Below are 14,947 nucleotides of genomic sequence, written 5' to 3' on the forward strand. Positions count from 1 at the left end.
ACATTGTTGAAGACTACCCTTTTTCCATTGTGAAGTCTTGGTACCTTTGTTCAAGGTACCAGATAGGTTTATTTCTGTGCTCTCTAGTGTGGTCTGTGTGTCTGTTTTTATGCCAGTACCATAGTATTTTGATTACTATAGCTTTGTAATATAATTTGAAATCAGGAATTGTGATGCTTCCAGCTTTTTTGTTCTTGCTCAAGATTGTTGTAGCTATTCTGGGTCATTTGGGTTCCATAGGAATTTTACCAATGTCTTTTCTATTTCTGTGAAAAATGCCATTTGAGTTTTGATAGGGATTGCATTAAATCTATAGATCATTTTGGGTACTGTGAACTTCTTAGCAATTTTAATTCTTCCAGTCTGCAAATATGGGATGTCTTTCTATTTATTTGTTGTCTTTGGTTTCTTTTGTCAATATTTTATAGTCTTCATTGTGAAGATCTTTTGCCTCCTTGGTTAAACTTATTCCTAGGGCCCTATCTTTGTAATGTATGTGTCAGAAAAGTTTTGAAAGCTACTGAGATGTAAATTTATGTAGAAAATCTAGGCCAGGACTCAGCAGAAGAGGTCCTCAAGTGAAAACTTGTTTTATTTTGTTTTTCCATTCTTTTATTTCTTGGCCAAGTTCAGTAATAATATATGCCTAAAAGCAGTCAAACTTAAGGGAAAGAAATCAGTAATTCAGACTGCCTAATCATTGTGCCAGTTGATAAATTAAGAAGACTACATTTTGTCCACACACAAAAACATAGTAATTTAACCTGCTAACAAGGAGTGTGTTATTGACATGACATTTTCCTGATTCTATTTTATTTTAGTTAATTTTAAGAGAAAGGGAATTCAGCATCAGTAATGAATTTAAACTTTTATTACTTATCTAACTGTATTCAGTAATTAATACCAACTTTTTCTTTTTTTTTTTTAAAGTTTATTTTTTGAGAGAGAAGGAAAGAGCCCGTTTGTGTGCACATGCATGTGTGCACGAGTGTGAGAGGAACAGAGAGAGAGAGAGAAAATCTCAAGCAGGGTGACCCCCTGTTGGGGCTCAGTCTTAAGAACTGTGAGTTCATGCCCAGAGCCAAAACCAAGAGTTGGAAACTTACCTGACTGAGCCACCCAGCTGTCCCAGTACTGTATTGTAAGATTATGGCAGTCTTTGTGTCTGAGGGGAGAGAGCCTGAGAGAGCTTGAGAAATTGCCTGTTTTGTTGAAATGTTTATGAACTAATAACTAATGTTTTCTGTACCATACTTAATTTTATTTCCCTTGCCTTGATAGCTCATTACTGACTTGTGCTTGTTGTTTCAAATAGCAATTATGTTTAGTCAAAAGCCTGTCACCATTTTCATATATTATAGTATGTGGTCAGGTCTTGGTAATCCCAGCTGATAGTTTTTTTTTTGCTTTCTTTTACCTGGGGACCCAGTGAACAGGGGCAGATATAGAAGCTGCTGAGGATGACATTAGGCTTTATTTATTGACACACTTAAAATTTTTTCTGAATCCCAATCTATACTTGTCCTTGATGGCTTGTGTTGACCTAAGACAGTGATAACTTGTAATTTGTTTGAGCCTGACTTTGAGGATGGGTTATAGTATTTTTTTAGGAAAAATGAACATTTATATTTGGAAGAAACAATAATATTTTAAACTGTATGTATATAAATCTTTTTACAGTTTTGAACATATATAACATTTACTTATAGTAAAAAATAGATATCTTTTATTATTATTATTACTTTGAAGTTAAAGCAGTAGATCTTGGCAGGCAGCCTAAACAGGCAGTATTGTAGAGATTTAAATAACTTTAAGAATAGGGGGGCCTGGGTGGCTCAGTTGGTTAAGCGGCCGACTTAAGCCTAGGTCATGATCTCGCTGTTCCCGAGTTACAGCCCCGCGTTGGGCTCTGTGCTGACAGCTCAGATCTTGGATCCTGTTTCAGATTCCCTGCCCTCTCTGTGTCCCTACCCCTCTCATGCTCTCTCTCAAAAATAAATAAACATTAAAAAAAATTTAAATAACTTTAAAGAATCTATTTTACGGATACTTTATCGTAATTATTTTTTTAAACTAACGATAAGGAAACAAAAGCAATTATTATATTTTTGAAGTTTATTTGTTTTGAGAGAGAGAGAGAGAGAGAGAGAGACAGTGTGAGTGGGGGGAGTGGCAGCGATAGAGGGAGAGAGAGAATCCTAAGCAGGCTCCACACTGCCTGCACAAAGCCCCATGTGGAGCTTGAACTCATAAAACCACGAGATCATGACCTGAGCTGAGACCAAGAGTCAGACTCTTAACTCACTGAGCCACCCAGGTGCCTGAGTGAAGCAAAAGCAATTAAAGAAAGTTCCTGAAGTGCCATTATTCATAGTCACCTTGGTGTTACATATATGATCTGAATTTTTGATGCTTGATATTCATCAGCTGAGGAGAATTCATATCCTACCTCCCTCCCTGCTCCCTTGAATTATTGAACCGTCTTCTGAAATATTTCTCTAAATGTAAGTAGAAGTCTTACTTTAGCATATATGTGTATTAATTTTGAGTTTTGTCGCATTTTTACTCTATATTCTATACAGTGTTTGTTCTAAGATACAAAAACATAATTTGATAATGAGAATCCCTAAGTAAATAGATAGTAAGGAAAATTCTTTTGTATAGAAACCTATTAGATCTCCATTATAACAGTACTTGAAAGAGAAGAAATGTTTCCATGAGTGTAAAAAAGGGAAGGGAGCTAGTATATAGTATTATATTTTTCATATAATCGTAAATTTTTCATATGTGAATGTTTCTATATGAACACGATCATTCAGATGAAAGAATTTTTATATATAAAATTTCATTTGAGCATTGTTATAAAGAAATTTGTAACTTTTTGTTATCCAACAAATGTAATTATATGTAGGATAGTACCTGCTATCAGTTCTAGGATTGTGTTGATCTGCCTAACTGATTCTGTAGATCAGGGGATTGGCAAAACTTTTCTATAAGGGCCAAATAGTAAATATTTTAGACGTGTGGGCTGTGTGGGGCCTCTGTTAAATTTTTTTTCTTTCTTTTTGAAGCAATCCTTAAAAAATGTAAAAATTATTTTATGTTTTATGGCCTGTAAAACAGTTCAGAGACGGTTATTTGGCTTACAGGTTATAGTTTGCCAATCCTACAGATGAATGAAACTTAATCATTCAAGTGTCATTTAAAATTTTAGGGGCTCCGGGGTGCCTCAGTCGGTTAAGCATCCAACTTTGGCTCAGGTCATGGACTCACATGAACTCGCGGTTTGTGAGTTCGAACCCTGCATCGGGCCCCGTGCTGACAGCTTGGAGCTCGGACCCCGGAGCCTGCCTCTCTCTCTCTCCCCTTCCCCTGCTCATGCTCTATCTCTCTCTGTCTCTCAAAAATAAATAAATGTTAAAAAAAAATTAAAAAATATTTATATTAACCACTTTACTGGAAACCTTTTTCAAATCTTTTATAAACTTGGATGCTTTTTATTATGGAAAATTTCAAATATATACAAAAATAGAATATGGTATCACAGATCCTTATATCACCAAACTTTAAAAACTACCAACATACTGCCAGTTTTATTTCATCTATACGTCTCTCCCTCATTAGTTTGAGTCATTATATAATGACATTCACAAATATTTTCAATATTTTTTGTTATCTTTTTTATCCTTTTGCCAATGCCATACTATCTTGTAAGTCTTGAAGGCAGGTAATGCAAATCCTCCAACTTTTGTCTTCTTCTTTGTGTGTGTGTGTGTGTGTGTGTGTGTGTGTGTGTGTGTATGTGTGTTCTTGTTTTTTTGCCTTTCAAATAAAATTTAAAGTTATTTTCTTAGTTTCTAGAAACAAGCCTGCTAGGTCTGGTCTTGTCTCTTTTCTCTCTTCCCTTTTCTTTCTTTCTTTCTTTCTTTCTTTCTTTCTTTCTTTCTTTCTATTTACTTTTGAGTGACAGAGAGAGAGTATGAGCAGGGGAAGGGCAGAGAGAAGGACACAGACTCTGAAGCAGGCTCCAGGGTCTGAGCTGTCAGCACAGAGCCTGATGCGAGGCTGGAACTCACTGGCTGGGAGATCATGACCTGAGCTGAAGTTGGACACTTAACCGACTGAGCCACCCAGTGCCCCACCCCACCCCCTTTTTTTAATGTTTATTTACTTATTTTGAGAGAGAGAGAGACAGAGGGTGTCAACAGAGGAGGGACAGAGAGGAGAGAGTCACCCAAAGTAGGCTCCAGGCCCCGATGCAGGGCTTGAACCCACAAACCATGAGATCATGACCTGAGCTGAAGTCAGACACTCACCCAACTGAGCCACCTGGCCTCCCATCTTTTCTTTTCTTTTGATTGTACTGACTGTATAGATTAATTTCAGGAGAATTAACGTCTTACTAGTAGTTACTTGATCCGTGGGCATGGTATAGCTCTCCATTTGTTTAGGCTTTTAATTTCTTACATCAATATTTGGTAATTTAAATGTACAAGTTTTATATATCTTTTGGTAAATATATTTCTAAATATTTCTTGTTTTTTGCTGTTATTGATGTTTTTTAAATGCAGATTTCCGATTGTTTTTTGTTAGTACTGATATATATACTAGTATAGTACTATACTAGTAACCTTAGAAACTTAAAACATGAGAAAAAATGCCTTGGTTTGATATATTATGTTAAAAATTCCATTAATCTTGTGGACATGTCTTTGTGGTGTGCTTTATTATCTGTAGGAGTGTTACTCTCTTCTGTTTTCTTATTAAAACTTTGTATGGGAATTGACCAGAATCCTCTTTAGGCATCATTTCTTCAAATTTTTTTTCTTGCCTCTCATTCGCACCTCCTCCCTTTCTGAGATTCCAGTTTTCTGTTAATTTGTATTTAACAAATACAAATACAACTGAGGGATCTTTTCCTGTACCATTTTTATGAGGGTTGGGCAGGCTGGCTTTCCTGGGTTTATGGCTTTAGGACTTGTCTTCTGTTGTTATGTAGTATTTAAGAAATATATTTTCTGAGACCTTTTCTCTCCTTTTATATAGAGTAGGATTTTTTACCCTCTGCAATATTGGCATTTTTGAGTTAGATGACCTTTGCTGTGAGGGATCAACCTATTCAGGGTAAGGTGTTTAGTGGCATTCTGGCCTCTATCTATTAGATACCAGTGATGAACCAATGGCACCTCTCTTCCCCCCAGTTATGGTAACTAAAAATGTTGCTAGGCATTGTCAAATGTCCCCGTGGAGTCAGAATCATTGTAATGCTACACTGTCTTTTCTTTGCCTCTAATGGCTCTTTACTGTTTATTTTAGATTTCTCCTCCTTCCAGTTTCTTGCTTTGTTTTAGAAAGGAGCTTTCACTTTTTTTTTTTTTTTTTTTTGAGATTTCTGGTATTTCTGTGATCCTCTTACATTTATCTGTGGACTCTTGCATATAGCCTGTGAAACTCTCCCCCAGTTTTGATTGCTGTTCCACTCTGAATTGGATTCCTTAATTTGAGGAAGGGAGCAGGAAGTAGTACCTATGGGCAGTTTGATTTCTGGATGGTCTGGCTTTGGGACTGTCCAAAAATTTTTTTTCCTTTTTTTCTTCTTATTTCTGATACCATGTAGGTCTTGGTACTATTGGTATTTGTTCCCCTCTGCTCATATTTTGGGGTCCATGAGTAATACATAGTCATTGTATTGTATTTGTTCACCATGTTGTATTTTGATTTGGTTTGGTTTGATCTGTTTATTTAATTCTCCTAGTTGCTTTATCTTTTTGGAGGGAAGGTTATTAAAAAGTATTAAAATATTAATGTTAAGGATGTTAATATTATCAAAGTGATATTAAAAAATTATGTCTCTTTCATTGCCAAGTTGCCCAGACTGCCTGTCTTCTTAAAACGTGTAATCTAAACATAATGAAAGGAAATGTTTTGTTTATTCACTCTTTTCTCAGTCTACTTAAAAATTTTTCTTTTCTTTTAATTAAAAAACTTATTTCTAGTTGAAGGATAGCTGATATTATATTAATTTTAGGTGTACAACATAGTGATTTGACAATTGTATATATTAGGAAATGCTCACCACAATAAGTATAATTACTGTCACCATACACAATTATTGTAATACTACTGACAATATTTCCTGTGCTGTACCTTTCATTTCTGTAACTTGTTTATTTTGTAACTGAAAGTTTGTACCTCTTTTTTTTATTAAATGTTGTATCTTAATGTTTATTTTTGAGAGAGAGAGAGAGCATGTGTGTGTGTGTGTGTGTGTGAGCACGGGAAGGGCAGAGAGAGAGGGAGCCACACAATCCAAAGTAGGCTCCAGGTTCTGAGCTGTCAGCACAGAGCCTGATGCAGGGCTGAAACCCACAAACCGTGAGATTATGACCTGAGCTGAAGTTGGACGCTTAACCGATTGAGCCACCCAGGCACCCCTGAAACTTTGTACCTCTTAATCCCCTTCACTTATTTTGCCTATTCCCTCACCTTCTCCTGACAACTACCATTTTGTTCTCTGTATATTTGAATCTATTTCCTTTTTTTGTTTTGTTCATTTTAAGAAAACATTTTAAATGATGGGTGGACTTGTGCCTGGACTCTGAGGAAGGCCTAGAGAAGGAGAGGCTGAAAATGCAAGAGAAAGATGAAAAACAGATGGAAATATTTGTGCTCTGGAGTGACCAGAAGGCTTGGATACCAAAGTATTGGTAGAGGGATGAACTTTGAATAGGGGAAGAGAACAGTTTGTCTGACAGAAGAGGGAAGGAGATGAGATTTTATTTTATTTAGATATGTTAGTTTGCAAAAGGTTGCAGTTAGGAAACTGAGGAATGTCACATCTGGTATTTTCAATTTGCGTAGTAAACTTTATGTAAAGTTATTTGCTAAAGAAAATGAAGTAAGTATAGGGGACTTGAGGAAAGTAGTAAAGATTTAAAATGGTGATGGTGTAAAATGAGAACAAAATCTAACCAGAGGCATGGGTGTCTCAGTGACGGTAAGGACCAACCCTGGGCTAGACCTTAAAATATAAATTTGAAAGATGCCAATTTTGTGATGTAAATATTTTTTTCAGCTTCATGTTAGCAACTGAGATGTAAGAGCTTAGAAGGTGGTTGTTTGTTTAGACCTAAGATTAGCATTTTGCAGGACAGGAGTCAGAGCTTCACACGGGAATAATGTTAAGGCATGATAAAAGAGTGGTTCAAGGGATGCACTCTGGGGTATAGACTGGGTAGGGAAGGAAATCACACCATTCAGGTGTTGATGAGCTCGGAGAAAAGAAAGGATTCAGTGGAATCCAGGTCTATTAAATTTCAGAGCTAGAGAAATTCTGTTTTATTGTAAAGACCATGTTATGGCTGTGGGATTGTAAAGCTGGGAAAAAATGTTGAAGAAAGTTCAGAAATGGTGGGAGTATGTTGTGATACGTAGCACATTGTAGATGAGGAAATTACCTGTGATGATGGCAAGAGTTGGGTTGAAGGGGGAAGTGTGAATCAAATAGGTAGATAAACAAGAAGATCTAACTGTAGATGGCAACAAAAAGACAGGGTTCAGGCCAGTATTGTAAGAATGGGGAATAAGGGTAGTTTGCATGAAAAAAGACAACCGGGGGCTTCTAAAGTTTGTTAGTGTTTGTTATTGGTGGTATAAATATCAGGGGTTGGGCAAAACTTGTTTTTTAAAGGGACAGACAGTAAATGTCTTATACTTTGCCACTCACATGTTTCTGTTGCTTATTTTTATTTATCTGTTTGTTTATATAACCCTTTAAAAATGTAAAAACCATTCTTCGCTCATGTGCCTTCCCAAAACAGGCCGCAACCAAAGATTATAGTTTGCTGTCCCGTGGATTATATTCTTTAAGAATTATCTGTGACCAGTTGTACTTTTTTGTGATTAACCAATGATACTTTACTTGGGAAAAGTTTGTAACTATTTTATTTACTAAGTAACTATCATTACTTGAGTGACAGTAGTTTTGGAAAGGGTAAGGAGATCATATGTATTCGTTTTAAAGATACCGTTGGTAGTGTTGTTTTACACTTCTTAGTATGGTAATTACGTTTACGTTTCTGAACAAAATTTTTACTTTTTGTTGTGGTGGATTCAAGTTGAGTCAGCAGATACTGGAGTTATTTGAAGCATGTCAGCAGCAAGTAAGTGATTTAAAGAAGAAAGAACTGTGTCGAACACAGCTGCAGAGAGAAATTCAGCTCTTATTTCCACGTATGTTTTCCTATTTTGCATGCCCTTTACATATATATGTTCCTATTTAAAATTTTAAATAATACTTTATAATCTGTTCTATTTCTCTAGAAAGCAGACTTTTTTTGGTTGGGTCCTCTTTAAATGGATTTGGTACTCGGAGCAGTGATGGTGATTTATGCCTAGTTGTTAAAGAGGAACCAGTAAGTAATGAAACATTTATTTCAAGTGTTAAATTTCATATAAAAATCATTGAAGAAAATAACTTGTTTTAATTGGTTCTTTGGATTTGCTGTTCATAGTAATTCAGGAAAACCCAGGAAATGCTTCTTTCTCTTTTAAGGCATATGCACACGCACACATAAGCATAACGGGGATTTTAGCATTAATTTATTTTTAAGTTGTTAAAGTGAGATGGCTTCACTGTGTTTTTAAAGAGCTCTACCTCTGTTTGCTTGGATTGGATATGTTGCCAAGATGCAACAGACATGAAGAGACTGTGTCCGTATTATCTTGATATAGTAAAACCTTGGATTGTGAGTAACTTGTTCTGCGAGTGTTCTGCAAGATGAACAAACATTTATTTAAAAAAAAATTTTTTTAATGTTTATTTATTTTTGAGATAGAGACACAGCATGAGTGGATGAGGGTAGAGAGAGAGAGGGAGACGCAGAATCCAAAGTGGGCTCCAGACTCTGAGCTGTCAGTACAGAGCCCGACGCGAGGCTCAAACTCACGAGCTGTGAGATCATGACCTGAGCCAAAGTTGGACACTTAACTGACTGATCCACCCAGGTGCCCTGATGAACAAACATTTCTAATAAATTTTAACTTGATTAACTAGTGAGGTCTTGCAATACTTGTAGTATGTGACACCAAATGTCACGTGATCACAAATGAGCCAATGGTTCTTGAAATTCGCTTTGACATACAAGTGCTTTGGATTACAAGCATGTTTTTAGAATGAATTATGTTTGCAAACCAGAGTTTTACCGTACTTCCTTTCCATTTAAATTATCAATGATTCTTCTTTTAATCTTTTCTCCCCCCTTGAAAATGCTACGGGGTTTGGAGTTCTTATTTTGTGAATACAAAAAGGGATTTCACTGACATTTAAAATATTTTTTAAATATTTTGGCTTGTTTCTTTTTATTTTTGTTTAGTAACCAAATTTTGTTATTTAGTATTATGTTTGTTTGAGTTTCCTGTTAACTGATACTCTTGTGTGTCCTTAATACAACAGTAATCGGTGTTCACTAAGCTGACTTGAGGCAGTCTCTTTAATATGCTGAAGTCTCTTCTGAATTACCCAAGATTAATTTCAGTATAATTTTAATGTGCGTTATTATATTCTGCCTCTTTAAAAATACAAAAATACCTACTGAATGGTAATATATATTTTTATTTTATTATTTCGCTAATAAAATTGGCTTATAATTACTGCAAATCAGAAAGAGATTTATTCCAGGAAAGAAACTCTGACACTTTTCTATGCTTTGCAATCATATAAAGGAAAAAAAAAAACCCCTCAGAAATAATAAACATAGTGAAGAATACTAGAGTTTTAATTAAATCTCTCATGCAGCTAGACTCTTTTCAGCCATATCACACCAATCCTCCGTCTTGTTCATATGTTTGTGTTGTGTTGTCAGAACTTGTCCTTAAAGCAGCTCACAATGTAGATAGGGAAATAAAACATGTTACAGAAAGTTAAAATTCTGTTTGTTTTTCTAGGAGAGGATTACTTTATGTGCATTTTTACTAAAGTAAGAAAATGACATAAGAATTTTGATATTTTTTAAATTTTGCTTTAAGTTTATAATTAGGAATTGATTTAGGAATGTTGATGTGAAAGCATAAAAGTTGACATTTTCTACAACATAATTTAGTGCATATTGAAAAGTAACTTGAAAGAAAAGTATGCTTTTTCTCTTTGTTGAGAAACATTAAGAAAATAAAACATTGAATTTAGAAGATAGTGAAAAAACACTTTATTTTTAACTTTTCAGTGTTTTTTTCAGGTCAATCAGAAGACTGAAGCACGGCATATACTCACCTTAGTCCATAAACACTTCTGTACCAGACTTTGTAAGTCTCATATGCCTCAAGTTCGTATGTCATCTGACATAACTATTTAATATGTCTTAATATGTCTCTTACTTTGTTTTCTGATAAGAATTGTTTATTTTCTGGTCAGGATAGGCATAATGTGGATCCTTTTTTCCCAAATGAATTTGTTTTTAACTTGATTAAAAAGAGAACAATTCTTTATTGAGATAATCCCACTACATGCACTGGGGAATTCAAATGTATATAAGCTTCATTTCTTTTTCTCAAAAGATTATAGGCTGTTAGGGAAGCTACAGCATTAAATGAATAGCTGTAGTGTATAGTGTCTGTGAAAAGCCAAGAGAGTGATACAGATAAAGTCTTATGGGTATTCATGTGAGGGAGTGAGAATTTCATCTGTTTCACAGTGACATGCAATTTATGACATCACATTTTAAAAATATCACTGAACATGAAGCCCAAGTGAATTATTCCAACAGAAAGCAAATTATTGACTTAGGCCACTGTATTATAAGATTTTATTCTTTGAATAACCTATCTAAGTAGATTTAATCCACATGTGTTAAGCCATCATAATTTATTTTAAACTTCCACAGAATATTGTAGGTTGTTGAAGTCACACTCGCCACGTGATGTTGGAAAGAGATGTGTTCATTTATTCAGCCAGATAGTACTTATGTGTCAGGCTTTGAACTGGCAAATTCAAAGTCAAGTGACCTGTTACTGCCCATGAGCAAGTTATATCTGTTGTTGGGTAGAAATCAAGTGATTTATTTTAGTGGACTTAAGTTTTCACATCTGTAAAATAAAGGAGTAATTCATATCTTAAGTAGATTTTTAATAGCTATTATTAACGTCAAATACTAAAAATGGAGGGAACCTTAGAGATCATTTAATTCAAAGGTATTTTTGGTTGTTATTTTTCATAGTTAAGGAGAATGGTGATGAGTGGATTCAGTAATTTGCCTGAGGAGTGTAGTTTGTTTTTTGGTGTCACAACCTGTACCTGGAACTTGAAACTTTTAACTCTTATTTTTCATTAAGCCTCATTGAATTCCTGCCTACAAATTCTGTTTGAAGCTTGACATATTTTATGATTTTGGTGGTAAAAGCATTATAACGGGAAAATTTTTTAAGTCTGGTATTATGTTTTTCTTTATAACATTAGGAAACTGCTCCTTTGGGAAGAGTTGGCAGTTTCTTTTTTACATATTTCTGTATTTTCCTAATTTTCTATAATGAACATGTATTATTTTCAAAAAATATTTTTGTGCTTAATGGAGTAAAAAATATGTATACATGTATTCTTCCTCTTAGGGATCATATTTATTTAAATGTATCACTATCCCATGTATCATGTTGCAGGCATTTCCACATTTGAGACTCTTTGTAAATATGATATTTATGGCTGCTATAAGATTCTGCCTTATGCTATAACAGAAATGAGCTATGCTTCTGCCAGCCTAGATATTTTTCCTGCTTATAATGCTCTGATGAATTTCTTTATAATTATTACTAGATATTAGACCACATTTCTGAATTTTAATATAAAGCCCTCTAAATGGTATTGAAATTTTCAGTCTTAGAAGAATTTGATAATGTCCTTTCTTTGCATCTTAAAAGACTGTGTTTTCATAAACTGTTTTAGCTTAGTAAGAAACCACTTTTTAAAAATATACATTGGAACACTATGAATTTGAGAAATATTTACAGATATTCATATTTTGTCCTTCAGCTGGCTACATAGAGAGACCTCAGTTGATTCGAGCAAAAGTGCCAATTGTGAAGTTCAGGGATAAAGTCAGGTAAGTAATTATTGAATTTTCCTTTTTCAGTTATTTTAGATCATTTTTACATATTCTTTCGATGTAGATAGTTAAGTGTATGCTACAGCATAATAGCTTATCTTCATCAGTTTTTAAAACTTCCTTGATTTGTCTTGGAGATGATTTTTTAGAATAGTCTGAGCAATTCTTTATGCTTAACTGTGCTTAGTTATTTTGCTTGGTATTTCGAGTGTTTAAAACTATCCATTTTAAAGAATATGTATATTTACATTTCACATTTTTAAATTATCTCTTGCCTTTTGGAAATGTAATATACTCTTTAGAACATATCTTAATTGATGAGATTTGATGTATGTTTATATCAAGGGAGTTGTTATAATTATATCTATCTGTACACTCTACCAGCCTGGGTTCTGAATTTCTTATGGGCATTGGGATTGGAATCTTTTATACAATATCTGAATATAAAATGTAAATAGGTGTTGACTGTTATATTGGTTAAAAAAAATTTGTTGTTCCCTAAAAATAGATAAGATTGTGATAAATTAGGTTTTCTAGCCCAGTTTTATAAAATACTGAAATGGTTTACCTAAATGTAAGTGTAAAGTGTAAATATATATACATAAGTGATCCTCATTATTCATGGATTCTTTATTTATGAATTTGCCTACATGATGATTTTTATTTTGTAACCCCCCAAATTAATATTTCTAGCACTTTCATAGTCATTTGTAGACATTTGCAAAGTGGAGAAAATTCTGAATCACTAACTGAGATTAAATAATGTGACATTCTGCCTTCCTGTTTCTTCTCTTATGTATAAACAATTATTCTTTGCAGAGTCCATTTCCATGTTTTTTGTATTTTGTTGCTTTATATAGGTGACTTTGCTCTTTTAAATGGCCCCCAAGCATAGTGCTGAGTTACTATGTATTGTTTCTGTGTACAAAGCTGTGATGTGCCTCATGGAGAAAAAACTTGTATTTGATATGCTTTGTTCATGCATGAGTTACAGTGTGCTTGGCCATGAGTTCATTATCAATGAATGGGGTGTCCTTAAATGGAAACACATAAAACAAAGTTATGTAGGGGCGCCTGGGTGGCTCAGTCGGTTAAGTGTCTGAGTTCAGCTCAGGCCATGATCTCGTGGTTTGTGAATTTGAGTCCTGCGTTGGGCTCTGTGCTGACAGCTCAGAGCCTGGAGCCTGCTTCGGATTCTGTGTGTGTCTCTCTCTCTCTGTCCCTCCCCAGCTCGTGCTCTCTCTCTCTGTCAAAAATAAATAAACATTAAAAAAATATTAAAAAAACAAACAAAACAAAGTTATGTATTAATCAGTTGATGAAAATGTTTTGACTGAAAGCTTGTGGGAACCTAACCCTTTGTTTCCACTGTTTTCATTGACTTTATAGAAAATAAATACTGCAAATGACTAGAATTGACTGAATATATATATTTTAAACAAATCCTTAGATATATGCCTGGTTCAAACCTTCTCCTCCATTCATTTAAATATCCGTCCAATCTATAAGTATTTGAATTTTTTTCAAATAACTAATGGTAGTTTTCTTTAAAAAAAAATTTTTTTTTTGATGTTTATTTATTTTTGAAGGAAAGAGAGACAGAGTGTGAGTCAGGGAGGGGCAGAGAGAGAGGGAGACACAGAATCTGAAGGAGGCTCCAGGGTCAGCTGTCAACACTGAGCCCGACGACACGTGGCTCAAACTCAGAAACCGCGAGATCATGACTTCTGCTGAAGTCAGACACTTAACCGACTGAGCCACCTAGGCGCCCCAATGGTAGAGTTTTCTAAAACACTTTATGGGAGATAAACTAAACACAAATAAAATTATTAGCTTTTTATAATTATTTTTTAAAATACATGGTTGTGGGGCCCCTGGGTGGCTCAGTCCATTAAGCATCTGACTCTTGATTTTAGCTCAGGATGATCTCACGGTTCATGAGTTTGAGCCCTGCATTGGGCTCTGTGCTAACAGTGAGAAGCCTGCTTTGGATTCTTTCCCTCTCCCTCTCTGTCCCTCCCCAACTCGTACTCCTACCCCCTCTCTCAAAACAAATAAATAAAAAAAAAAAGTAAAACCCACGGTTGTATTTTTTTTTTTATGTTTAAATTTTAATTACAGTGTTTTTAACATACAGTTATATTACTTTCAGGTATACAATGTAGTGATTCAACAATTCTGTACATTACTCAGTGCTCATTGTAATAATCCCCTTCACCTATTTAATCCCTTTCACCTTCTTTAATCCCCATCACCTATTTCAGTCATCCCCCTACCTATCTCCTCTCTGGTAACCATCTGTTTGTTCTCTATAGTTAAGAGTCTGTTTTTTGGTTTACCTCTCTTTTTTTTTTCTCTTTATTTATATATTTTTTAATTCCACATTAGTGAAATCATACGGTATTTGTCTTTCACTGACTTAATTCACTTAGCATTATACTCTAGCGCTATCCATGTTGTTGCAAATGGTAAGATTTCATTCATTTTTATGGAAGAATAATATTCCACTTGTATGCGTGTGTGCATATGTTTATATATATCACATCTTTCTCCATTGATGGACATTTATTTGTGTATCTTTGTCTTTGATGGATATTTGGGCTGCTTCCATAACTTGCCTATTGTAAATAATGCTGCAGTTATCATAGAGGTGCATATTTCCTTTCAAATTAGTGTTTTTGTGTGATTTGGGTAAATATGCAGTAGTGCAATGACTGGATTATATGTTAATCCTATTTTTATTTTTTGAAGAATGTTTATACTGTTTTCCACAGTGACTACACTAGTTTGCATTCCTACTAGCAGGACACAAGAGGTTTTTTTTTTCCTCCACATCCTTGCCAACACTTATTATTTCT

The 14,947-nt window shown here is 34.6% G+C and overlaps 1 protein-coding gene across 2 annotated transcripts in view; it reads left to right on the forward strand.

Moving 5' to 3' along the window:
• LOC125159884 (poly(A) RNA polymerase GLD2) overlaps nt 1-14,947 on the forward strand; it is a 71,975-nt gene that overhangs the window by 18,137 nt on the left and 38,891 nt on the right. The window contains exons 6-9 of one of the 2 annotated variants that reach the window (XM_047848536.1): nt 8,118-8,232; nt 8,323-8,414; nt 10,221-10,299; nt 12,017-12,086. In XM_047848536.1, the coding sequence (XP_047704492.1) occupies nt 8,118-8,232; nt 8,323-8,414; nt 10,221-10,299; nt 12,017-12,086 (356 nt within the window). The remainder of the gene's footprint in view (nt 1-8,117; nt 8,233-8,322; nt 8,415-10,220; nt 10,300-12,016; nt 12,087-14,947) is intronic. The other variant, XM_047848537.1, reaches the window with a different exon arrangement.

Source organism: Prionailurus viverrinus, unplaced genomic scaffold, assembly GCF_022837055.1.
Source record: "Prionailurus viverrinus isolate Anna unplaced genomic scaffold, UM_Priviv_1.0 scaffold_80, whole genome shotgun sequence".
NCBI lineage: Eukaryota > Metazoa > Chordata > Mammalia > Carnivora > Felidae > Prionailurus > Prionailurus viverrinus.